Consider the following 25872-nt stretch of genomic DNA (forward strand, 5'->3'; position numbering starts at 1 on the left):
CAGAGTGTTTTTGAGCTGCAGCAGGATACAGAATTATCTCTAAAAGTAAAGCCTTTCCAGTCTTCAAGTCAGCCACGGGTTATTAGATTTTTTTTATTACTGTGTGCAGTATATGACTATTCAAACAACATCATCCACATTGCTGTTCTCACCACATGCTGTAAAAGGAGGGACCGCTCTGTCACTGGGCCATCTCCCTTGACCAATGCTTATCTCCACTGACTCATATTAAAGAGGCAAATGTAAAGAAGCATTGGGCATTGATGACTAAATATAGTAAAGAAAACCTACGATCAAACAGCCTGACGGAGTCCGTCTGTACCGCTCATGCTGAAAAAAAGGCCAGTTGTTACCAGGGAAACCATGTTTGGCGAGAGTGGGAGATAAATTGCAGCAATATCTCACTAATAGTCATTTCTATTATCTGCACTGGATGTTTAGATTAACAGGTAAATAGGGGGATGTGCCAAGAGACAGCAGCTTGGAGGTAAGGTGCGCAGAGGTGATCAAACAAAACAGCAAGGAAGACGCACTAGGAGGTAAGCCACGCTGCTCATGAAAAATGCCAAGAATGGGAAGTCTGTTGCAGGAGTGAGGATTTGTGAGCTGACAAAAATTGTCACTGTGGACTTGTCCGAGTTGCTTAAATTGGTGTAAAATCTTTAGTTTCATCACAGCACTATAGAGAATAGTTAGAAAAAAATAGTTCCTCTTCTCAGACACTGGACTATAAGAGCTGAGCGTCTGACACAGATATTCACTCGATGGACGTTGCCCCATAAAGGGTAAGAAACTACTTTCATTTTAATATTCCTCCAATAGGTTGATTTATAGATTATAAAACTTTCCTTACGCTGTCTTGACTTTCTATTTCCTTTATATGATGATGCAGGAAACAGATACAGATAGAACTGTGTTGTAAAAGTCGTGGCAAAGTAAAGCTTTGAGACGCTAATTTCCCTCGTGTAGTTAACTCATTAAGTTTATGAGGGTTATCATTTTCACAACATGTCCAGTATTTGTGTATACAGTAAGAACAAGGGCTGGGACTTAATGATAAAAGCACTGCTGCACTGTATTTACAACAAGGAACAAGCAATAACACAGTATTATGGTTTGTATACAAACTCGTGTGCCGGGTTAAAACACTGTCTTCTCATTAAGAGATAATACACAACCACAATCAACTCTGAAGTAGTGATGTGGAAGAAAATTAAGAAGGAATATAGAAAAAACAGAATTACAGCATACTTTGGGATGCCTCCTACCTTTTTTTGTAGGAAAAACATTTATTGTATGAACAGCACATTTTCAAATGAAGTGTCAATTTTATACTCATAGTTTAAAATAGTTTGCTGTGCTGTGTGGTAATCTCTTTTCATTCTTTCTTATCAGCAGAGCTCAAAGCCCTGGAGGAAACGATGAGCTGTGGTTTATTGGTGGGGACAGAAAAACTGCTCTGTCTCGTTGGGTTTGTTCCAGGACACTGAGCCAATAAGAAGCCTTCGTCTTCTGTGGTCGGTGCTGCCCCACAGATAAAACCTCCTTGTTCTGCAGTCTATTCATCCCCGGGGTCGGGGATATAATGTGACACATCTCAATTCTTGACCGAGTTGAAAGATTCACATGGAGCCCACCACGCAGCGGTGCCACACAGCACTTTGTCTCTCTGTCTACGTCATTACCTTTGTGCTGGGCTTCCCGGCCAATATATTGGCTTTCTACACTTTTTGTAAGAAAGTAAGGCAGAAACCCACCCCGATTGACATCCTGCTCCTCAACCTGACCATTTCCGACCTCCTCTTCCTCATCTTCCTGCCCTTCAAGATGCAGGAAGCAATGAACGGCATGATGTGGAACATGCCCTATGCCCTCTGTCCGCTGTCTGGCTTTATCTTCTACATGACCATCTACAACAGCACCTTTTTCCTCACTGCAGTCAGTGTAGAGCGCTACTTGGGTGTGGCTTTCCCCATTCGGCACACTCTGAAGCGGCGACCTGTGTATGCTGTAGCTGCCAGCATTTTCTTCTGGATTTTCTCCACCGCCCAACTTAGTATCGTGTTTATCGTGCCCTTTATCCCCACTGAACGCCTCAACGCCTCAGCTCACCCTAGCAGCGATAGCAGAAAACAATGCTATGAGAACTTCACCGAGTCTCAGCTGAACGTCCTCCTGCCTGTGCGCCTGGAGCTTTGTGTGGTGCTTTTCTGCATCCCTTTCCTGATTTCTAGTTTTTGCTACATCAACTTCATCAGAATTCTCTCAAAGCTGCAACACATTGACCGGCGCCGGCGCATCCGAGCCATGGGCATGGCTTTGGGAACCCTGGTGGTGTTTGCTCTATGTTTTGGACCCTACAACGTCTCACACATCATTGGTTTTATAAACAAGAAAAGTCCGGCGTGGAGAGACAAGGCCCTGCTGTGCAGCACCTTCAATGCCTGTCTAGACCCTCTTATTTTCTACTTTTCTTCCTCTGCTGTGAGAGTGAATGTGAGTAGTGTGATGGAAGGGGTTAAAAGCCGTCTCCAGAGGTGCATGTCTTGTCACCTGCTCCAGGCCTTGTGCGGGGGAATTACCAAGACTGCACAAGATAAGGAACACACACAAGAGGAGATCAATGCTATCTGAGCTGACAGAAAGGGACCTGTAAGCGGCTGCCTTTACTGTTGTCTTATTTCTTCATCCCTGGGAGCAGAAAATTAATGCCATGTTAATGTTTACACATGTGAGAAAATGACTTGGCTTTATACAGTGCAGTGTATTTTTGTTTGATGACATTCCTTTTTGGAAATGATACAAGACAGGTAACCTTCAGTCTTCCTAAGCACGCCATGCCAATTTTGTATGCAGCGCATCGGGTAAAACCTCAGAGACAGCCTACTTTGAACTGTCACCAGGACATAACAACATTTCTCGCATAGTGTAAGAGAAGTACAGAGACCCTTAAATGCAGGCAGGTGTTGTGGAGCATCGCAGCAGAGACTGTAACAAAATGAATATCTAAGCAACAGCGTTGCACGTCATCTCTCTGCAATTGGAGATTAAATGTTCCAACCAACATCCTTAGTCGTGAACAGGATATTGCTTGCAACAATACGGTCATTATGTGTCAAGCAGTGGTGGTTGAAGAAGAAGTAGCAGAAGAAAGAGAAAATGTGTGGCATCTTCATGCAGATACAAGCATGCTGAAAATAGAGAGCAGTTCGCTTTGTAATTGTACATATGTTTGCATTTGTAAGATGATGGCTGTTCTTATATTTATATGGGATATATAAAGAAAGAGAGATGTATGAATGTACACATATATATGCATAACGGGGGTTGTAATAATATAATAACACATAAATAAAGCTTATTTTCATATTCAAATAAGATTATACATTTTGCATGATGTCTGACTCATGCATTATTTTGTAAAGAAACCACGCCAGCAGGTGTAAACAGTGTTTGTGTGGACACACACGTGTGAGTGTAAATGACGGGAAAAGGAAGAAAGGACTGATGGAAGCAAAAGCAAACCGCACAAACATTATTTTCATAAACAAACTGTACAATAATAAATTGAGTTAATTAATAACCTTAACATTGGCAGCAGACAGGTACGAGGTGATTGTGTGCGTATGAGTGAGTGGAAGAAAAGAGATAAGGACTAATTTGTTTTGGAAAGAAGGGGGATGAGAAATATGAAAAATGCCCGTAAAGACCGCTTGCATCAAGTGATCAACAGTTGCCATCGGCATATCAGTGATATCATATGTAAATGTTTTTATGCACATTTTATGTATTTACACATAAAAGCAGGATGAGTAATAGAAAGCTTACTGAGCTGCCTCTTTGATTTTTGATGTCACTAATCTGATTATACTGAAGATCCATCAGCTCACTCAGCTGTTCAATGTTTATCATTTCTGCCAGTATTTGTTTTTTTTAAATTCTTGGCAGTGTGGGCAGGTCTAAATTTAAAATGAACTTCCTCCAAAAAGTGAATCAAGATCTCACCCCACACGCTGCAAACATAAACAATGCTATCACACAAGCAAGCGCTGGCATCGGCTGTAATCCTATTTAGCGAGGATTAGGCCTGCACAGAGGTTGAGCCGATCACTGTATCTGTTTGACAGGTGGATCGTGCATGAATCATTCATTTTGACAAACAGACCCCAGTGAATGACTAAGACGTGTGGGTTAACAGCCATTGACACGACGCACAAATCCAAAAATCTGCGAGTCAGCATGCCATAGGATAAAAAGTTACAGGGATGAGTCACTTGTACACATCAGCGATTACAGATTATACACTATGAAAGAGCACAGCAGAATATACATGCATACAGATGTGGTTTAAAATCTGGAGAATTTTTCACATGAAAAAGTGAGACGGACCTATGCACGTCATTCACTGATAATTGTTTTTTCTTTTCCTGATGAGTTGAATGTTGTTTGTAAAAGGTTGGTCTGATGAGAAGAGCTCAGCTGAACAGCTGGCAATCCTTTCTCCTTTTTCATTTTGTCTTTCCTGGAACACAATATTTGGTTATTGCATCACTGTTGACTTTTCCTTAATGATGTGTGATAGGTTACAGGGATAAAACAATAAGAAAATCAGCCTTGTGTGTGTGTGTGTGTGTGTGTGTGTGTGTGTGTGCTTATGTGCGTTTGTCAAAGGCTGAAGAATACAGTACTCACGTGGCAGATTTCATTTTCCCCTTGCCCAGATATTTCTGACTGCTGTGTGGCACACGATTGAGAAAATTGATGATCACAAAAATTAAAAACATTTTTTTTAACAACTACATGCAATGCTAAACAGAATTACTCTTACCATTCAATAAAAACCAAACGGTCGTTGCAGAGAGGAAACACATCTTTGCAATGTTCAAGTATAAAATCAGCTCATTAGGTGGGGCATCTGTAAAAAAAAGAAGAAAATAAACACTGATTAGCACCGACTTATCATGTTATTGAGCGTGACAGATTTAAATCAAGGAGGTTGAGCTGGCTTTGGCTGACGGACGTTCTCCTCCTCCCTGGGAGGAGAGGTGTGTAAGGATTGATTGGAGAAAATCATTAATTTGTTCAAGTATGCAGTATTGCAGGCAATCTGTTGCTTTGGAATGATCAATGTGTGACCCAGATTAAGAGTGAAGTGGTAGTGAATACTGAGCAAGTGACGGTAGTATGTCAGGACCTGTGGTTCGTGAAGACATTGTTTATTAAAGGGATTTTTCCTATAGATCACTAAAGAAGATTAAAAAGAGATTTGGGGTATTCCAGTAAAAAAAAAGTCTGCTTTGACAAAGTAACGGGACCTGTGGTTAAAGCCCCTCTGAGCCTGTGATGAATATAAAAAAAATCTCCTGATGAATCTTTGTTTTGTAGGCAGAGCTACTGCATTACAAATATCAGACTGATAAAGTATAAGTGTGGTGTGAATGAGGGTCCAGGGATCATAGGTTTGAGCCATTTTATTCAATATTTGTCACACCACAACACACCAACCCCTGAGTCCCCGTGTTTATAACTAGGTGGGTGTGATCAAGGATGCCGTGCAGTTGCGTCCACCCTCCCTGCACGGCACCGCAGACCACGCCCCACCACAATAAGACACAGGCCTGTATACATAAAAAAACTAAAGCTCCTCAAACAAATTTTTAAAGTAATGACATGAGCCTGTAATTACCTTTCCTGTGAGGTTATGTTTTAGCATCTATAAATGAAGCAACTGTCTCCTGGGCTAAAAAATGAAATCCACTGTGCAAGAGCTGCGGTTCCTCAACTGGCCACTTGAGGCTGGCAACAAAAGTGAAACTCACAAGCTTACTTTGACTCATCACAGGCATGAATGTCATGGTTTGAGTCTAAGGTTTTTTCTGTAACTAACACAGGGTCAAAATTATACATAAAATCTAAAATATATACATACACCCCCATTAATATTTTCTGTGACAGCCTTTGAGTCAAATATGATATAAAACTGGCTTCACTCTGGACAGTAACATGGTGTTCCAGCAGATTCCAGTTCATAGCAGGCCTGAGTGTTGGTGGTTTCTGGGTTGTTCCTGAACATCCCATCCAATTTCCTCTCATCATCTTGAATTACTGACACATCAGAATAACTGTATGCTTATGTATGCTATGCACAGCTCTTTGAACAGAAGCTCTTGGAAGTTGTTTTGAAATTTCTTCTGGAATGGACTTTTGCCTGGAAACCAACCAAGTTAAATGAAGTCTACTAATTCTCCCAAGAAGGCCGGTCAAATATCCATACAACAATTACACCAGGAGCCTGGTTTTGTCTACCAAAGGTTTCTGTTCAAAGTGCAACTTGCAAAGGGAATATTAGTGGGTGTGTATATATGTGCAATAAACTTGTTCACCAAATTCTTGTTTTTTTAAAGTCATTAAAGATGCATGCTGTACAACCATTCCACCCTGGAAAAAGAACAATTCAAAGAAATCATTAACAGCCCAAACTTACCATCTGATATAATAATAATGGATTGGATTTATATAGCGCTTTTCAAGGCACCCAAAGCGCTTTACAATGCCACTATTCATTCACTCTCGCATTCATACACTGGTGGAGGCAGCTACAGTTGTAGCCACAGCTGCCCTGGGGCAGACTGACAGAAGCGAGGCTGCCATATCGCGCCATCGGCCCCTCTGGCCAACACCAGTAGGCGGTAGGTGAAGTGTCTTGCCCAAGGACACAACGACCAGGACAGAGAGCCCGGGGATCGAACCGGCGACCTTCCGGTTACAGATACGCTTCCCAACCCCCTGAGCCACGGTCGCCATCATTGTAGCTATGTCCACCTTTTATACTGTCTCAAAAAATCTCATGTTAAAAAACTTTAAAACAAGCAATCAATAAATAAAATCACTGTTACAATTAAATTAGGAGTGGAAAGGGTAGAGAGGTGGATGCTGTCGCCTGTGCTAAGTTCAATTATTGAGCTGGACCTCTCAACTGTGTTTGTGGCGTTGTACTGATTACCAGGTTTCTTTGCCTGCCTGCATACAGCCTATGGATACACCTTTCTAATCAAGCCTGTGTTAGTTGATAGCTGAGCATTCCACTCCGTCGTCCAAATATGGTCACTTCTGGCTCCAGAAGAACAATATGTAATAACAAAAAAACTAAAATGCTAATATAGAGGCTTCAAACAAGGGCTTCACAAACCAGAGGGTGACATTGCAGTGCTAATGTCCATCTAATAAAAACTGTGCTTTTAGCTCATTGTTTTCTTGACTGTGTGTTTTTATATGTTGTTGTTCTTTTACACATAAATCTGCTAATCCATTTTACTTTCTGCTCTTTTAGACGCTTCAGGCATAAGCTTTCAAAATCCCAATTCTTCTACCTCAAACACTTAACAGCACAAAGCTAACAGACAGTGAGTGAACACAGTCTTTGGTTTATTGGCTAAAAAGCAGGCTGGTTTTGTCAGAACTGAAAGTACAGACATTACCGAGCCCACATTTATCAGATGTCAGAAAAATATCAGATGTCAGAAAAAGAGCATTATGTGACATTAATAAACAATGGGCACCTGCCAGCTAATCAATAGTTTACATAAAAAGTCGACTGCATTCTCAAAAACAAAAAACAAAATCTAATTAAGGTTGTGTGAAGTGCTAACAACAGGCTGAAGCTAAAACATTTTAATTCATTCAGTAGTTTAAATTAGTTCACTTTCCTATTCTGGGTCAAAGTTAGATGAATTCAGCAGCTAGGAGCTGTGTTTGTGCTGTGACATGAGCTCTAAATCTGCTACAGCAGTGATTCATGCCCCTGACAGCCTTCTCCTTAACAAACAGTAGGTATCGTAATATTTAGAACCATCTGTCATGCTGAACCGACAGAAGAAAAACCACATTTTTTCAGAAACAAAGATAAATAATTAAAACTTGTGGCATAAAGTCCCATTTTTCATTGGGAGGATAACAATTTGATTAAAAAAATACCAAAAGGGAATTTAAATTATATAAAAAAAGAAAATCCTACATTCATTATCTCAATAGCTGCCTTTGAGACACTTTTCTCCTGTATAAGATTAACATATTTAGGAAATTAATTAATTTTCCTGCCTTATTTACCCCAAGTGAAGGAGGCAGTCAGAGCAGTTGTCATGGCAGGGTGGTCCTGCACCCAACACGTGAAGGTTATGCCTGTTTTCAAAGACTGCTTATTTGGGAGAGAAAAAACACTGAGGAGATACATTTCCCGGCTGTGGTTGTCCATCACCTGGAGACACTTCGACTGGCGCCGAGGCTCAGAGTTCACCAACAAATCTGAAGACAGCAGGGCTTCATTGGGTGGATGTTCAGACAGGTTGCTGTGAGGCTTGTCAGCAGGAAGGGTGCAATTGGTGACTGAGAGGTGATCGATAACGGTTGCTGCGCTTTGGTAGGTCCAGGTGAGAGTGAGTCTACTGGGGTAGAAACCTCCGGTGAGACACAGGAGAGCCCACTGATCGGTGTGTGGTTCTGGGGGAATCTGGAGGTATATTTTTGGAGCAGAAGGTGGTGCTAGTAGTAAAAGAAATCGTGTATTAATAAATGCTGCAAAGGGTCTTCTATAGTGCTACACTGAATCAATTACTACTACTGATGTCCAGTATTGCAGTTTGAACTGCATATAATTTGAAAGCAATGTTGCGTAGATTACTAACAACAAGTAGACTTATATCAATAACATTCTGATTAAAAAAAATTATTCAAATCGGCAGAATAAAGCTTGAATAAGAAATTAAATGAAAATGAAAAAACATGCAGTATCCATTTTTATTCGGTGGAGCCAGCATTGCAATCAGGGAATATCAAAAGGAAGCTTTCTTCCGCATGAAGGATTTCCACATAATAATTTGGCCATCCCTCCCTGCCTTGTTTTCTGGGGAGTTTCAATTCCCTGGGCAAGATCGATACAAGGCACTGCGTATGGTGCCGGGGTGATTATTTCTAGATCTGTCATGAAACTGCTCAGGCAAAAAGATGAACTCTGAGGGAATTTCACATGACTTGAATTTTTATAGATTGAGCCCTTACGTTCGTTTTATGGTGATACATGTTTTTTGCCGGTGCTTGTATCGAGCTGCCTCGTACTGAACGTCGTGGCTCCGGTGTACAAAAGATACAAATGAGACATAATTACCAGCATGGCAACATCACCCGGGCGGAGCGGTCCTAATAAATTGTGGGCATGTTCATTTCTGAAACCAGCGATTTGTTTCTTACCCAAGACGACCAGCTTGGTGCCGTTGCCCCATTCTGGGTCCTTCTTCAGGACGTTCACCTCGCAGTAATACCACCCAGAATCCTGAATTGTAGTGTTAGTGATCACCAGGGAGGAAGTTTGATTCTTCGCCACAACGATTTGCCTGGATGAGTTTGAGATGAGCTGCTGTTCTGACTTGAACCACTGAACTCCATACTTTAGGGATTCAACTTTGAAATGACAGGACAGAGTTGCCGTCTCACCCCGCATCACACTGAGGGATGGAGGATGCTGCCTAACCCTCAGTCCCTCCGGGGTTGCTGTCAGCGCTAAAGACAGAGCCATTAATACAATGTGTCATACAAGCAACTTTTTAAAAAGTGCAGATCAGACCTCTGGGTCAACTACAAATACTTTAAAATGTGTGTTTAGTATGCCTGGGTGACAGCTGGGAGTGAGATATGCCAGACAGAGAAGATCAGACATAAAGCTCAAACAAACAGTGACTTTACTTAGTTTAGTGAAGTTTTTATAACACGCAACTTATTAAATGGCTTCCACTGAGAAAAACAAAAGATAATAGAAAAAAACACTTCTGCAGAAACACTCAAACACAAAGGGTCTCACCAGCTTTGAAGAGATTTATTTGTAGCAGCTGCTTATATAGCCAAGTGTGAGCAGCGATCATTAAGTTTAATGATGAAATACAAGCGATAAGATAAGCGGTAAAACACTCAACAGTAGAGCTGTAAAAAAAATCAGCAACCACAAAAATCCTACTCTACAAAATTTTATCACATTATTTATATTAATTACTTTTAGCAGGAAGGTTTTGTGATTGGCTGCTTGTGTCTGTTTGTTATTTAGAGAGTTAGAAGTGGAGTCTAGTAGTAGCTAAGCAAGACAGGGCAAGGTTGGGCATTTCAAGCTACACCTTCATAAACTCACATCAACTTGAAATATTAGAAATTGTGAGACGTCCACTTGATGTCCTTGACAAAATATTGCAAACTAATTCAGTTCTAAATGCTCTTCTGGATCCAGGGCCTTGGTTTATGCATAGGATGGAAGGATTTCTCACACTTGTAGCAGCTTTTATAATCAATTATTATAATGTCTCATCAGAAATATTGACGATTACTAATGAACACTGTCACGGGTGTTAAAATGTCTAAAAAGTAAATGATTATAATATATTCCTGGTTAAACAAAACCGAATGTGCATGCGTAACAGGCTAAAGGAGCTATAAAAAGATATAACAATAACACATTTTCTAACACAACAGACACATGTTCAGACTGACCTGGTACTTGGTGTGCCAGCAAAAGAAAAAAGCACAGCTGAGGCCATTTTGCCATGCTGCTGTTGTTCCCTGTTAAACTTGAGTGGTGAAATTATTTCTCAGGTACTCTTAAAGTCTGAAGGCTCGGTGAGCATTAAAATTTGATGGTGTCAGCTTTCTTTTTTTTGTTTTGTTTTGCACTCTATGGTTAGAGGTGATAGTTCATTAATAGGTCATGCTTCAACACAAACCTGATCTCAGACACTGCTGGGGTGAAAAACTACATATGTCAGTGTCTTGGCAAACAAACAGGCACTTTGTCTGCACGTTGACAGGAAAGTGCAACGCTAAGCAATCTATCGTTAGTCTACAGGTTTCTCACACAGTATTTCTACAGCTCTCTAAAATATGTGTGTCAGTATTGAAGGATAAAAAAGAAAAGAAATCCAACAGCACGTTGTAACCTGCATGTGAAGGTAACGAGCATGAGATTTCAGTCATGCAACAAATTTTCCCCTCTTGTCGAAGGCTTGAAGCGCACTAATATGTGTGTTATTACTCTTGTTTTGATTTTGTTTTTTGACTTTTTCCTCATGCGGCAGCTGATAAAAATGAATTTCCTCAGTGCTCTAATGAGCAGCAGTGTAATGAATTCATATCTGTGTCCTCTGAGGGAAGGAAACATGTAATGCTAGGTGAAATAGTCATCATTAAAGCTGGAAAAGGGAGAGTTCAAAATATAAGTTCAAGCAGGGGGGAAAGGGCCTGCTTAAAACTTAATTAACCTAATCGAAATGTTAGAGGGTCAACTCTAAAAACACCATCATTACAGCAACTTAAAGGAGCATTGCTTTGCTTTTCGTAAGTAAAGGAACATCAGAAATTGCAATGCATATGATTTGACTTTCAAATTAGACAGCCCAGCTCAGACAGCGACTTCGAAAGGCAGAAAGTTGGTGAGAAACTGCTTATTACTCAGTGATGCTCAACGCTGCACATTGTAAAAACTTGAACATATTAGTCAAAGTGTCACCTTTGAGCTCCTACAGTTGATGAATGAGCTCACTTCTATAATATATGCACTTTATACTTAGTTAGTGACTTATTTAATGTATTAGATTGCCAATTCTAAATTCTAATACTGGCTTCACCAACTCTTTCTTTAAAAAGAAAAACTGACAAAAACTAAACAGAAACTATATATGCATTTTTAAGCATAGAGTTACATGAAAACATACTGGATACATGTTGAATACAACTTGATGGTTTTCCTCGCTGAAAAGATCAAAGGGAATGGTGCTTATATTGCTTTTTGAAAAGTAATTAGAACAGATTAGAGCCCCAACGCGATTATCATTTTTTTTTTTTTGATAATTCATTACTGAATATGTTAAGCTGCGTTGACATTGAAGATAAGAGCCTCAGATGATTGTCATTGACAAAGGGAGGACAAGTGAAGAGTTTCCACCTGTGCATAAGTCTCTAATTTGTAGCTGCAAAATAGAAATTCCCTCCAACCACACTGCGACAGCCATAATTTCCATATTAATGGCTGGTAATTGCTACAGACCATTAAGTTATTACTCACTAATAACATTTGTATAATTTGCGGGAAAATGTGTCCCATCTAACCAGATATTCAGATAGCTTACTAAAAATAAACAAACAAACAAATAAAAAGGCCTCTGAGACAAACCTGCAAACGCAACAAAAACAGATGCTTCGTACTCAGCAGGAAGAAAAAAAGCAAGCTGAAGCAAAACTTGTCTGACCTCACCTCCTTTCTAACCACAGGGGCCGACAGAGAGCCCCGCTTCCGGCGACAAACCACACACAAAAAGTTCTGTTAAAAACAAAAATGATTTTTATTTATTTATTTTTTATCTCCCTCCACTTGATATCATTTTTAACTCCACTTCATGGATTTTGAAAAAAAAAAAATAGAAGGAAAGAAATACAAAAATAAATAAAAGCAGAAGAAAGGGAAAAGAAAAAAGACAACTTCAGCAAGTAAACGAATCAAAAAGAAGTATAATCATCGCTTCACAGCACTGAACATCTGTCAGGGTGGAAGACAAATGTTCTTTTCATTCTGTCTCGTGTCCTTACATTGATAAGATCATGAAAAATGTAAGACACACTTGTAATTCAGGTGTGTAATCGGAACGAACCAAACAACCTGCCCTGTGGAGCTAAGAGAACGCACGTATACACACACAGATGCAGACATGCTGCATACTACTCGCGAAGGCTCTTAAATTACTCATGCTCACCGTGGAGTACAATGCACACTTGAACACTGACACTTGGGACACTTACATACACACACAACAACAGCAGAGTGGGCAAACCTGGAGCACTGAGGGGTGGGAGAGCATTTCTAGAGGTTATCGCCACACAAAAAGAAATGAGGAAAGCAAGATTAAAAGAAACTGAGAGTCTGCAGAGAGAAAAAGAAGGCGAGATGGGTTCCACATTTGACACTAACCCAAGTGTGGTCATTCCTGCAATTATACACGGTGGACTCTCCAGGTAAAAGTTGTGATTACTTTCTAAATGAGACACTTTTCCATTACATTGCAGGGAAGGCTCCTGCAGTCTGAACGCTGTTATTTCCCTCTTGATGCACATAGCACTTGACCAGTGCCAACAATATATCATGCCGCGTATGCCAGCCTGTAGCTCATCTTACACAAAACGCTCGTGTATGGTGCATCTGTAACTTCACCACAGTCTGGTGTCCCCCCTGTTTCATAACTGCAGTATAAATCAGTACAAAAACACCAGTTGGTGCTGTCACTTGTGAAAGAAATCCAAGTTTCCCCTGTCAGTTCTCAGCACCACAACCAATATTTACCCCTCGGTTGACTGACAAGGAAAATGCCAGGCGTGGGATGGTAATTCAGAGAGGCCAAGTAATGGGACTCTTTCTATGCTGGAGATGGGAGGTGGGTGACTTAATGACTAGGGGAGACATGGTGGGCGAGATGCCTCAATTGTGTTGCACAGTCCATGCGAATGTTGCTTTTGCTCAGCTGGCGGAGTGCAGCATGCTGTTAATTAGCCAGACGCTCCAGTTCTTAGAGGTAAGTGATTGACAAGGCTCCATCTGTGGCCACAGAGAGGAAGAGGGCAAACTGATCACTCTGTGGCCCAACATCTTCGCCACAAGCTGAGGTTTAAATATAAACAAAACACCTAACACTCTATCTATCTATCTATCTATCTATCTATCTATCTATCTATCTATCTATCTATCTATCTATCTATCTATCTATCTATCTATCTATCTATCTATCTATCTATCTATCTATCTATCTATCTATCTATCTATCACTTACCAATCCTGTGTACCAAGCTGTACACCAATGCATTTATTGGCTGTGCTAATGGAAAGTACTAGGCCCTAATAGACTTGCAACATTGACTTTGCCCATGAGAACTGAATGAGCCTGTAGATATTTGGTAAACAATGGATAATTAGGATAATATACTGGAATTCGGCGTGCTTTGGAGTAAAGGACATGAGCAGGGGATTTAGCACAATGAAAATCATTCATATATAATTGTTAGTCTGTATAGCGTATCCCTCTGGTGCACCGACTCTAGTGTTGTCATGCCGTCAGTTTGTCACATTATCAAATTACAGCACACATAATGTCTTATTATTGTATTGCACACAACGACACCTTATAAGTGTGTATTATTATTACATATGCCTCTAGATGTGGCTGCTAACACTGCAACTGCAAAATCTCCATGTCATATCTCATCATTACTAATAAAATACAGCAGCACTACTGCACCCAATAAATTACACGTACAGCGTAGGAAGGCTCATTTTTTACAGTTTACAGTATTTTAGGTGAAAAAAAAGAAACAACAAATACCATCTTGGATAGACATGAAAAGAAAAACAAATGATTAATTCTTCATTCCCCAGATCTGAACCGCAGCCCTGAACACATAGTTTACTGAGCTGACATTACAACTTGCGCAAATAGTTTCAGAGACGGGCTTAAAATCAATGTGCAATTAGGGGTGTCTTGTATCAGGCATGATAAATTATGCTCTCTGTTCTAAGGCTGGTCTATAGACACTTGATCAATCCAGCTTCTGGGGACCTGGTAAGGCAAGCCAGGGAGAAATTGCTCTATTCCAAAGCCATTCAGTCGAATGTATTGATTAACCATTGCGTTCTGAATTGAAAGTCTGTCCGGGATCTGTGCTATGTAGCGAGGGTGTTTGCAGAAAGGCTGCAGCTGAAACAAAGAAAGAGGTACCTGCACACCTTATTTAGGCTAACATTTATTTCACTATTCAGTCTTGAAGTACAATTATGATTTTAATATTTCACTGCAACATTTCAGGAGTGATGTGCAGTATCTGTCCTTACACCCCAGCTTGGTGCTTAATTACCTGAATCCTTTTAGCAAACAGCACAGTGCTTTGAAATGTACTTCAAAGTCATTTTTAAATCCCCTGCTCTTAAAACAAATTTATAACTCTGTAAAAAAAACTGATGAAAAAAACAACACAACTACAAACATAAAATCCATCAGATAAGATACTACTATATAATATACTGTAAAATGGCAGTAGTTGCTAGTTCTGTGAGATGAGGTTTGTGAGAACAGTTTGATGGCGCCACATTAAATAAAAAAAAGATTCTGTAAACAGATCATCACAACCTTCAGCTACAGGAGCCAATCAACACTTTCTCATCAGGGTGCAGTGAATGTAATTAGGGGCTCAGGAAACGTCTTGTTTATATCACTGTAAACTCATTGAACCCCAGTTGGGTGTTATTTATCCACTTGAAGTAGGCCAGGCTGTGTTTGTGATGAAGGCTATGTTAATTCTATTCATATTACATAGTGCAACCATAAATAGTGTGGTACACCTTCCCCTGGGAAAGACCACAGCTCTCATATTTGGAAATGCAATATGAGTGCCTGTCTGTCTTCTTTCCCTAAATGGAGAGCTCACTGTCTGGTTAGTGTCATCCCATCTCCCTCTGGCTCTCAGCTTTTGGATTTACATTGTCAGGCTATCCTCCCACTGGTCCATGAGACCGGGTGCTCTCCCAACAGCCTCCTCATCCACCCTCAGATTGTTGCACCCAGGGGATCTGCTGTGTTCTTACTAACACCCTCTCCTTCTGCGACACTACAAGTGGGACTTGTTTACAGTACTGTGCAAAGGTTTTAACAGATGTGCTTTAGATGTTCTGATTGTTATCCATCACATACCAATCAGGATGGCTTCAGATGCAGCCAGAGTCGGAGAAAATCCCGTAAGAAAAGCTGTGACTCCCGCCGATTGCACATTTCAATGAGGTTACACAAAACGACAGCAGGCACACAGGCCACAGTTCATTTGATGTTTAGAACACTGCAAAAAGCGTGAACTGGTAGAGGAACTGATGGGTCTTAAAAGCACACAGTGGTCTCGTGAAATATTCAGTTTTTTTTAGTAATTTCTAGTAACTAAAATTTGTATGATCAATAGAACACTTAAAACCTTTGCACAGCACCGCGCATACATCATGACGCATGGAATTGTGTGCTTTTGCAGATTGTTTTTATACACATTCTCACATTCAGTTTAACCCACTCCACGGCAGGTGATATTCCCCGTTTTCCCCCGCGTTTACCCTTTACCCACAGACCTCAACAAAACAGACTATTTGCTTGTTTTTCTTTTTCTTTCTTTTTTTTTTCAAAATCCATCCACACACAAATATTGACGTGCTTTTTCAAACCCACACTGAGAAACATGACAGTATGTTATTTTTTATCCACTTTTTTTTTTTCTTCTGTTTCTTTTTTTTTTTTTATGTTTTTCTTTTTTCTTCATCAAGGACAGATTATGTACATAGAGATGTTATACGCCACTGAAAAATCCAGCGGAACGCTTACATGGAACAAAAAAAACGGTAAGTGATAAAACTAAAAACAAAAGCATAAGAGGCATGTAGATAGTGACAGGAGACAGGAAAAAATAAGAAACACTGACCAAATGACCTGCTCTTGTGCTTGAAATGGAACCCGTCGTTGTTTATGAAGCAACAAGATGCATGCACAACGGGCGTTTTGTCACGCAGACGACCCAAATACATTGCAGCGGGCAAGACTTTTGAGAACAACATGTATTGTAATGTTTTAGAATAAGGGCCATTTAAACAGAGCTTCACAATCATTTCAGAGTACTGTACACAATAAAAGTACAACAACAGACTTATTTGATTTACCTTGTTAATGGCAGATTTTCAGATATTACACCACAGCTTTAACCATGACTGACATCTCTTGCACAGTAGAATTAGGGGTTATTGCTGGCTTGAACCAAAAATTTGAGTAAAATAACAAATAAATAAAAGAAAAAAACACACACACATTCAGACATTTGATTCAATATCGAGTAATTCCTCTTTCATGTCGGTGTAGTCAGGGCTCAGCCAGGGAGATGTTCAGGCTCGTTATGGCAAATTTGCATATAGTCTCTGCATGTGAGTGGAACAGTGCTTTAGGAGAGAAAAGGGCTCTGCCATATTGAAATATATGCCTTCCTCCCACTGTTTGTGCCATGTGGGGGAAGTGGCTGGATAATTGTGCCATGGGGGCTTGGTAGTGCCCGTGCCTGCATGTCACAGGTACACAGTGGATGGAGTACTGGTGCACCAAGGTGAGGTTGTCCTTGAAGAGGATTCCTGTCAGTTGCAGGGCTGAGCTTGATTTATAGGGGCCATAACTGGGTGGCAGGAAGGACAGGTGGAGCCCGGACTCCTTCACTTAGCCAGCCACAGGTAATGGCTAATTACATCTTTATCTCAGTGCGGTCTGGCAGAACTAGGAATGACTTACAGCCATGACCAGAGGATGACATTTATCTAGCTGGTCAAAACAGAGAAAGACACACTATGATAAGTGGAGGGATGTGCAGTAAATGTGTGTGTGAGGTGCAGCTAACAGCATGACAAAAAGAGTCAAATACATAAACTGTTACAAATTATAAATTACATTATCATTCATAGCTTCTGGAGCTGGTTGAAATGATCCCTCAGAGTGTTTCAAATGTGTCTTTAAAAAGCTTGTCATGGTAAAATAGAGCACGTCACTTTGAAAACTTTACACCTTTTTTTTTGTAGTTTTGTTTTTTCGTTGTACTTGTTCAATGTGTGTGAGTAAAGTACAAAAGAACTCTTTTTTTCCCCACGCACGACTCTTTACCATCAGATTTTGTTCGTTTTTTTTTCTCACATGGAATTACTATTCATAGTTATTCAAATACTTATTAACATCATCATCGTCATCATCTGTAGTATTATTAACACCAAAAAAGTAAAAGCAGGTAACCTTGCAGAGAAAAACAGACACAGTGCAGGGAAGGAGGGAGAGGAAGGGGAGGAGGGAGGGAAGGAAGGGAGTGTAGAGGGAGTATGGACTCACAACAGGAACATCTCTAACCGGTACATGCTATCAACAAGCGACAAAGAGGATGGAGCCTCAGCTTTTGAAACAGAAGATATTGTTGTCAGTGGACAGTCTCTTGCTGCTTCAGAACACTGGAGCGTAGTCGAGGCTTCTGGGAGGCAACTTGAAGTCGCCAGCATGGCCTCTGTACTGCATATATTTACACTGGGTGGGAAGCGTAGGGAGGGAGGGAGGGAGGAGGAGACATAGAGCAGAGAACACTACAGCGATGCGAGGGGGGACTAGACAGAGCACGCTGAACAGAGGGGTAGTCGGGTAGCTAAAAAGGTTTGGGTAGTGAGCGAGTCTACATGCGAAACCTTAATATAAACTCCCCAAATTACATAGAGGGGTAGTTAAGACTGACGCCATCACCACCCAGCCGTTTTTTTAAAATACATTTTGACATCATTCATAGCAGTTTTTCTGCTACACAGTTAAAAATCAAAAAAACATACGTATGTGTGTGTGAGTATGTAAGGTGTGAGATCAAAGGGTGACAATTCACACAGCCACCAACTGGACAATTTTTAAAAAGGGCACATGACCGCCAGTGCCATATCATAATGCATCATTATCATCATATAATTTCATTAAATATCCACCGTAACATTGTGATTTCACGTATAATTTCCATAAGGCAAACATTGTAGGTCAGTCAATAGTCTATGTAATATATTACATAAATGATCTTCCGCTTGTTAGATAATCTATTTTGTTGTTGATCACTAACACAATTATCTTTAATATACACTCTCTATTAACATCAGCCCAGTGGTAATAATGGGAAAAACAAAGAGGCTAAGTACCAAGTCAGAGAAATCTGCAAGGCATTCTGGGAAACAAAAGGAAAGACTGTACGTGTGTGAGGGAAAGAGTGAGAGAAAGAGATAATGAGTGTGAGCTGACCTTAAAATTCAATTGAGGGCGCTGGGTGGGGGTGGGGGATTGGGCGGGTGGGGTGAGGTGATGGGGGGAGTTTTGTGTTTGATGCAATGATTCAATGGCTCCTGGAATAATGCATATTCTTTTTGTTCACAGTGATGGGTTCGCAATTAAAGAATTTCATTTCCGTTTTCCTTCCGTTGAGTGGGAGAGAGGGCGGGGAGGGAGAGGTGGGGTGCTCAGGGACGTTTCCAGGTGGAGTTTGATCATTACACCTTCAGCAGAAGAGCAGCAGAGAGGGAAACCCAAACGCACACGATGACACTTATCCCTGCGTGTAAACCGGTCCCTCGCCCCTGTAGGGCCCCCGGTCCTGGACAGAGAGAATGGAAAGAAGAGGAGAGGGGAGCACAGGGGGGCAGCGGGGAAACGCATTGTTAAAAACACAAAGAACGCTACAACCACCGGTATAAATGAGGAGTCTATTTCTGTGACAGCCTGTATAAATTTTTAAACATATTACAGTTAATTAACAGAATTAATTCTGATACTCTGGCATAATTACTGTAAACAATGTGTTTTACATTAGGGAAATGGTGTTTCTTGAAATATGAACTACATTTCCTATTTTCTAAGTGCTAGGAAAAGGCAGGGGGGGGGGGGGGGGGGGGGGGGGGGGTGTATTTGTTTTTGCGATGAAACAGCCGAGCTTTTGGTCTCATTTGATATCACTGTGTACTTAGTAGGGAAATGGTAATCAGCACGTATTACTGTGCAAAAGTTTTGATCCACCCCTCTGACCCCTACCTGGCTATTTTCAGGAGAATGGTTTTTTTGTTGTTGTTGTTTTTTTGTTAAGCCAACTGTGAGCACTGACCTCTGAACCATTCAAGCACAACTAAAGCTGCCTAACTGTGTCTTTAGGCACTTTTTTAGTAGCAGCCTGTTGATAAAGCATAACTCTTTATGTAGTTCAACGTTTTAGACAACATAGATCGAAAGACATAAAATAGTATTTTTGCACTAATAAGGTGATTAACAAAGAGCTATTAAGTAAAATCTTGATATAGTGTGCAGTGTGTTCTTAAAAAATCTGAGGAAACTGGAAAAGTAGAGGACAAAAGGGCAAGTGACTGAACAGTAACTGAGAGCCACGTCCTCAAGAAATAGGAAAAATCCATCAAAGACTCGACATAGAAACTGAGAGAATGTTTGGTTGAAATATCTACACAGGAAGTGAGTTCAAAACACACTGTTAGCCAGTGGTGTTGGAGAGCTTGTGAATGCTGATGGAATTACGAACACTGAAAAGTACCATCAGATTTTGAGCAAACATGCAATCCATCTTGAAAGTGTCTGATTTTCAGCGTGGCAATGATACCAAACACACTGGCAAAAGAGTAAAAGAATACCTGGATAGAAAACACACAATCGAGTACTATCAGTTGTGGACCTTGACGTTCCTGAAGGGTCATTTTCACAGAGAACGGAATAAAAAGCGGCCAACATCCAAAGAAGAGCTTTGAATGTCCTTCAAGAACCCTGGAGAACTGTTCTTTAAGACTACTCAAAGAAATGACAAAAAAAAACTTGCTTAAGAGAATTCAGGCTGTGTTTAAAAGTAAAGGTGGTTTTACCAAATACTGACTTTCAAGGTTGTTACAATTTTACTCTAACAATGTAGTTCGTGCCTTATATACTGTATTCACATTTATATTTGCATGTTTCAGTAAATCACTGCACCTTATCAAAAGATAAGGGGTGGGTTAATTTTAAAAGAAAGTAACGCTATTAAACCAACATTTAATATATTCAAATGACACTGAAAAGCCAGAAATGGATGCACGTTTCGTCTGATTCTGACATGTCATAACATTCATAATGAAAGGGGCATTTGAAATGAAATTTAGCAATTATTAATATTACCAGTTTGACATATCCAAATATTCACCATGAGGTCTAAATTATTACATTTCTTAATTTAGCGACACAAATATACTCAGTGTCAAGTTACAACCCATGAAAAGCTTGCATGAAACATGTTCAGGGTTGACATATTAAATGTAAATAACATTCATCACGCTTCACTCCATTTAGCCTGTCAAACAGCGAAACAGTGCAACACTGCTGGCGCTGGAAACCCACACAACGTGTGACCCAGATAAATTATTCATTTTTACACCTGTGTGTTAAAAGCAAGGGGAAAAAAGGCTATTGTGAAACTTAAGAAAGTTAAAGTGGTTCATCTGAAGTTGCAAAGCCATTAAATGCTGGAGTGATAACCTAAAACTGGATTAATAGTACAGGGACAGGCTAAGCAGGAATTCTGTTGTTGGTCCTCCAGGGTGTGTTTTGATTTATAATTTAGTCAGATTCCATCCACAGGTATCACCTCAGTGCTGCTAGGCACATGTGTTGTTTATGATAAGGTGGGCCTGAGATGGGATGTGTAGTCCTATTTTAGAGATGGATCTATGGAGCTTACACGCTGAACCACTATAGATACAGCATAACCTTATTAAAGAGGAACAGTCATGAATAAAAGTTAATACAGCAGCTTATTCAATGTAACTCAGCATACCATCAAGAATATGGTACTTGCAGTAAGGCATTGCATAATGCTTGAATGGGCAACTGTAAGAACCCTTAATTAACCCACTCTTGTGCTTTTATGTAGTCTACTAGGTTTCAAAAATCTAACCTGGTGGCTTATAAAGTATCAGTGTGAAGTGAAACCTAGTACAGACTGCCAATGGTCTCAGTAATGGACTCATTGGTAGGGGGTAATTATGATAATATGCCAATTTTGATGTGATAGTGGTTGTTGATGTTAAAATGCTGCATGTGGCACCTTTAAATGCTGAAACAATCTGTATGAAAGCAGGGAAAGAAAGTCAGGGAAGGCAATGACAGTGAGGGACAGGGTATGAATAGAAATGCCACAAAGGTATCCGATTATGCTGCGATTTTCTGTGCCCGGTCCAGAACAGAAAGGAGTTTGTTGTGTTCTAATGATGGCAGGAGGAGATTAGGAAGGAAAAAGGAGGCAGAAGGACAGATGATGGAGAGATAGGCTGACAGAAGTGGCAGCGGTGGTGGAAAAAGAGAGCAGGAAGATATATGGGTCTGACGGAGGAGTGAGTCATTGAAGGGAGACTGGCCGAGATAATGGGCACGGGAATGAAAGAAGAAAGGGGATAGATGAAGGACTCACTTAAGATGGTAATGCTGAATGCACCAAAGGGGGGGTGGGGGGTGTCGGGAAATGGAAGGGTAGGAAATCGCTCATTGGGGACGGTTAATGTGAATTGGGCTCCGAGAGAAATGACAACTTCTTGGGTAACGGGACAGAGTCGAGCGACAGTCTGTGTGTGTGCGTGCAGACGGGAATGTGTATGGACGAGAGACGGAGAGTTTGAAGGAACTCGGGGAAGAGAGATGGTAATATACGCAAGCAAAGCTTTAATGGGGCGGAGAATAACGAAAATGGGAAGAAGGAGGCAGGAAGAGGCTGTGAAAATGCTGTGCTGTGTGCAGAGCGTAAACAGAGTGGGCGAAGAGGGAAAAACAGTATGTCATTGCATATAATTTTGTGGTAGTGGGTCATGCGTGTTTCAAGTCTTGCACGATGATTGATGTCAAACGTAAGTGTATTTTTGAAATCTCTTTGCATACATATACCCTGCTGTGTGCTGAAGCCCCTGCGTTTAGTTAGTCGTGTGTGATAACTTACTAAACAGCAGCATACTGGCGTTGGAAGCCCCCAGACGGTTTGAGGCAAAGCAGGTGTAGTTGCCAAAATGTTTCTCTGTCACATTGGTGAATAGCAACAGCGAGCGTGTCTTCTCATTTTTGATCCTTAGGGTGTTGTCACTCTCTACCGGCCTGGGTAGCCATCGTGCAGTAACAAAAGCAAAGGGAGAAAGTAGAAAGGAAAGACAAGAAAATTGGTGACAGAAAATAACATCACACTCGAGTCAGTGTGAACAAGAAACTTTTTGCTCAGAGAGACGAACGTGCAAAATAGCCCTCATCTCTATGTTCTGTCTCACCTTGTAGTCTCAGCCCATAAATGACTGATACCTCCTATTGGGGCCTATTATACTCTATTAACAACTCTCTCTGGCTAGCAAAGCCTTGTCTAAGTACTTCTGTGTCGTGCTTCGCCTGATGCCAAATCACCCTGACTCCTCTACGCTCTCTGGGACCTTTTACAAACTTGGAGGGGCAGTTTATGTGTCTGTAATATAGAGGAAATATGTTGCCAACAAGCTAATATTTCTCCGGAGATGGCAATATATACATGATTATCTCAGATATATACTAATGCCAGAGGTTAGGTACATCAGCAGCAGCCAAAACCACATCTACAGTACATGGCTGAAAAATGAATTCTCTGTCTGAAAATGTTCAATTTGAACCATTCTCTTATGAGAATGAAGACACAAAATTACCCAAATTTTATGAATAATGTTTCCTTATTCTGGGGGTTTTAAAACAAAAATGCAAAAGAAGATGAATACATTATTGAGTTTTAAATGGCTAAATCTGTTTTCTTTCTCCCCCCTCTTCTCTAACCTGCTGCGCACTGGATGGATTTTAATAATCCTCAAGTCACATTTTAATTATTGCATTTTTTTTTTTTGTTACTGTTTATCGACAGATGGTTAAAAAAAAACAGTGGTTTGGCTGTGGCTTATAATTACTCCCTCTAACCAGACAAACTGTTACTTTTGTGGCGCTGCACTGAGTTGTCAACCAATCAAATCAATGCCACAAAACAAAAACACGAGTTAATGACACCTGCAAGTTGTTTGCTTAACATAACCCCTTGGGGAAAAGCATTTTCTATAAAGCTTCAACTCATGTATATATATATAAAAAAGGATATTTTAAATGTGGATCATAGATCGTATGTAAAAGATGGAGATGAGCAACCATGAGTTTACCCACTCGTGTGTGGGTTTAGGTTGTGAAACAGGACATGACTAAATCTGCATGAGAGCTGAAGTTCCCCTCAGGCATTTGCAGCCAACGCTAGCGATGTCTTTCTAGCTTGATAAGCAGGGCGCACCTGTAATTCACTGTGATATTAAATGGAATGCTGATTTGGCGAGCAAATATCAGGCTTCAAACAGGTACACCTGCCTCAACCAGCGTATACGTGATCTTCGCCCAGTCTGCCTATTCCGTGTAAGTAGAACAGTACCAAATGTTATAACTGAAAGATTCAGGAGGCTTCATAGCAGACAAATTGGCACCTAAATTGACAGTGTTCTCACCTATGATCATCCCTGTACCACTCAAAGGAGGCCGGCGGGACTGCCATGGCTTCACAGCGCAAGATGGCTGTCTTCCCCAAATGGGCTGGCATGTTTTTCATGTCTGTGATCATGGGAGGGTCTGGTAGAGAAGGATAGGAGAAAACACAAACAGAGAGACTGGAATGAGTAATGTGTATACATTTAGCTTCACTTCAACCAAAAAGGCAGGTCTAGCCACAAGGTTAAAAAGCACCTGCAGAGAACAAATTTAAAATGTATACATAATAAAGCATCTAAATCATTAACATATATTATTAATACATCACTGTGGACATGGAGTTCATTTTGTGCAGCGCACAGGTGGGATACTTACAGTTGACTGTGACTATGACCTTACGCTGGTCTGGAGGGGCCACACCATTGTTGGTGATACATTCGTAGTCCTGCGCCTGCTGCCTTGTGATCTCTGTGATCTCCAGGAACTCCCCCTCACGCAATGTCCCATCTATTAGGTAGAAGTCAAAGGTCACTAAAAATCATATGCAAGGTGATGCAGGCAACTGATTTAAGCTTTTTTAGCTGAGGCTAATGTCATTTGAGAGGCCAAGATGCACATATTAGATGACAACATATAATGCATTATTCAAGAACATTTACAAGAAGTGACGTTGGGCTGACCTTGGTTACTACTTAAGTTGTGGTTAACACATTCGCCCTACATGTGAAAGACTCACAGTTTGAGACCAAGATGAGACACAAAAACAGCCTCAGGGGGTCAAAACCAAGCGCTCGGCCCGAGCTTGGATAAATGGGAGGTCTGTATCAGGAAGGGCACCTGGTGTGAAATCTGACCCCATGGCAAATAAAGGAACAGCTGAATGTCCATTCTTTTATTATCAATACTCAAATGGCAACTTCCTCATGTATTTATTGTTTATCGCAATTTAGAAATATTAATTTGGATTATAGAAAAACCTCAAATAGTTAACAATGCAACAATACAGTGCATGATGATACTTATTATGAGCATTAAGGTGTGTATAATTACAAAAAAAATATTATAATTCAATTTTTATCTCCTGGCCCAAATGCTCATTTCTTCAGTTGATGTTTTCGCACATGCAAAGTAAGTAAACACAATGTGACAGCAGTGACTCTTTTACTACTTTTATACTGTCGGGGGAAATTGTAAGCTTTGCTTTCTAAGCGTTGGACACACTGGGAGGGGGGGGGGGGGGGACTGCTCATTCACCACATTACGCGGCGAGCAAGAATATTTGGCGGTTATTTGATGTTGACAAACTCCCAGGTGAACAAAAAAACAAATTAGTCAGTCTCACACTTTCAGTCTTTTTCCTTGGGCGACAAAACAGCCACAGAATCTCTTCAGAGAGGAGAGTCGAGGGGACAGGCTACAAGTTATTGCTCCTTCATGTGAGGGAATGGATGCTGTGGGTGTTATTGGTTCGACAGTGGAAAAGAGAGCGAGGGAGAAAGAGTGCAAGGAGAAGAAGAATGATAGCGAGTGTGCACCCCCTCCTCCTGTAAGCACAGCAGCCAGCTGTCTCGCAGCCTCCGAAACCATTAGGCCTTTTTTTTTTTGCCTTTACCCCATTAAAGAAGTCAGACTGTGGAACACAACATAATATATAATCTCACCACTAACAAGGAAATCCAGCTCTTAAATTGCTGCACACTTTCCCCTTTCAAAGCCCCCACCCAGTTCCCAAAACACACAAACC

General features: G+C 40.7%; 2 protein-coding genes across 3 annotated transcripts in view; one reads left to right on the forward strand and one right to left on the reverse strand.

Moving 5' to 3' along the window:
- Window positions 1-343: 343 nt before the first annotated feature.
- Window positions 344-4383, forward strand: LOC101467997 (free fatty acid receptor 2). Of its 2 annotated transcripts, none has more exons than XM_004551036.3 (2): window positions 344-785; window positions 1396-4383. In XM_004551036.3, the coding sequence occupies exon 2, from the start codon at window positions 1627-1629 to the stop codon at window positions 2632-2634; it is 1008 nt and encodes a 335-aa protein (XP_004551093.1). In that variant the 5' UTR covers window positions 344-785; window positions 1396-1626; the 3' UTR covers window positions 2635-4383. The 2 variants fall into 2 exon arrangements, with proteins under 2 accessions (XP_004551093.1, XP_004551094.1); XM_004551037.3 differs by having other exon boundaries at window positions 769-785; window positions 1399-4383.
- Window positions 4384-12352: 7969 nt separating this feature from the next.
- iglon5 (IgLON family member 5) overlaps window positions 12353-25872 on the reverse strand; it is a 116440-nt gene continuing 102920 nt past the window's right edge. The window contains exons 5-8 of the mRNA XM_004551038.3: window positions 24504-24635; window positions 24149-24269; window positions 22600-22751; window positions 12353-19239 (exon numbers count right to left, since the gene is read on the reverse strand). Coding sequence (XP_004551095.1) covers window positions 19136-19239; window positions 22600-22751; window positions 24149-24269; window positions 24504-24635 — 509 coding nt within the window. The 3' untranslated portion in view covers window positions 12353-19135. The remainder of the gene's footprint in view (window positions 19240-22599; window positions 22752-24148; window positions 24270-24503; window positions 24636-25872) is intronic.

Source organism: Maylandia zebra, linkage group LG11, assembly GCF_041146795.1.
Source record: "Maylandia zebra isolate NMK-2024a linkage group LG11, Mzebra_GT3a, whole genome shotgun sequence".
Classification (NCBI taxonomy): domain Eukaryota; kingdom Metazoa; phylum Chordata; class Actinopteri; order Cichliformes; family Cichlidae; genus Maylandia; species Maylandia zebra.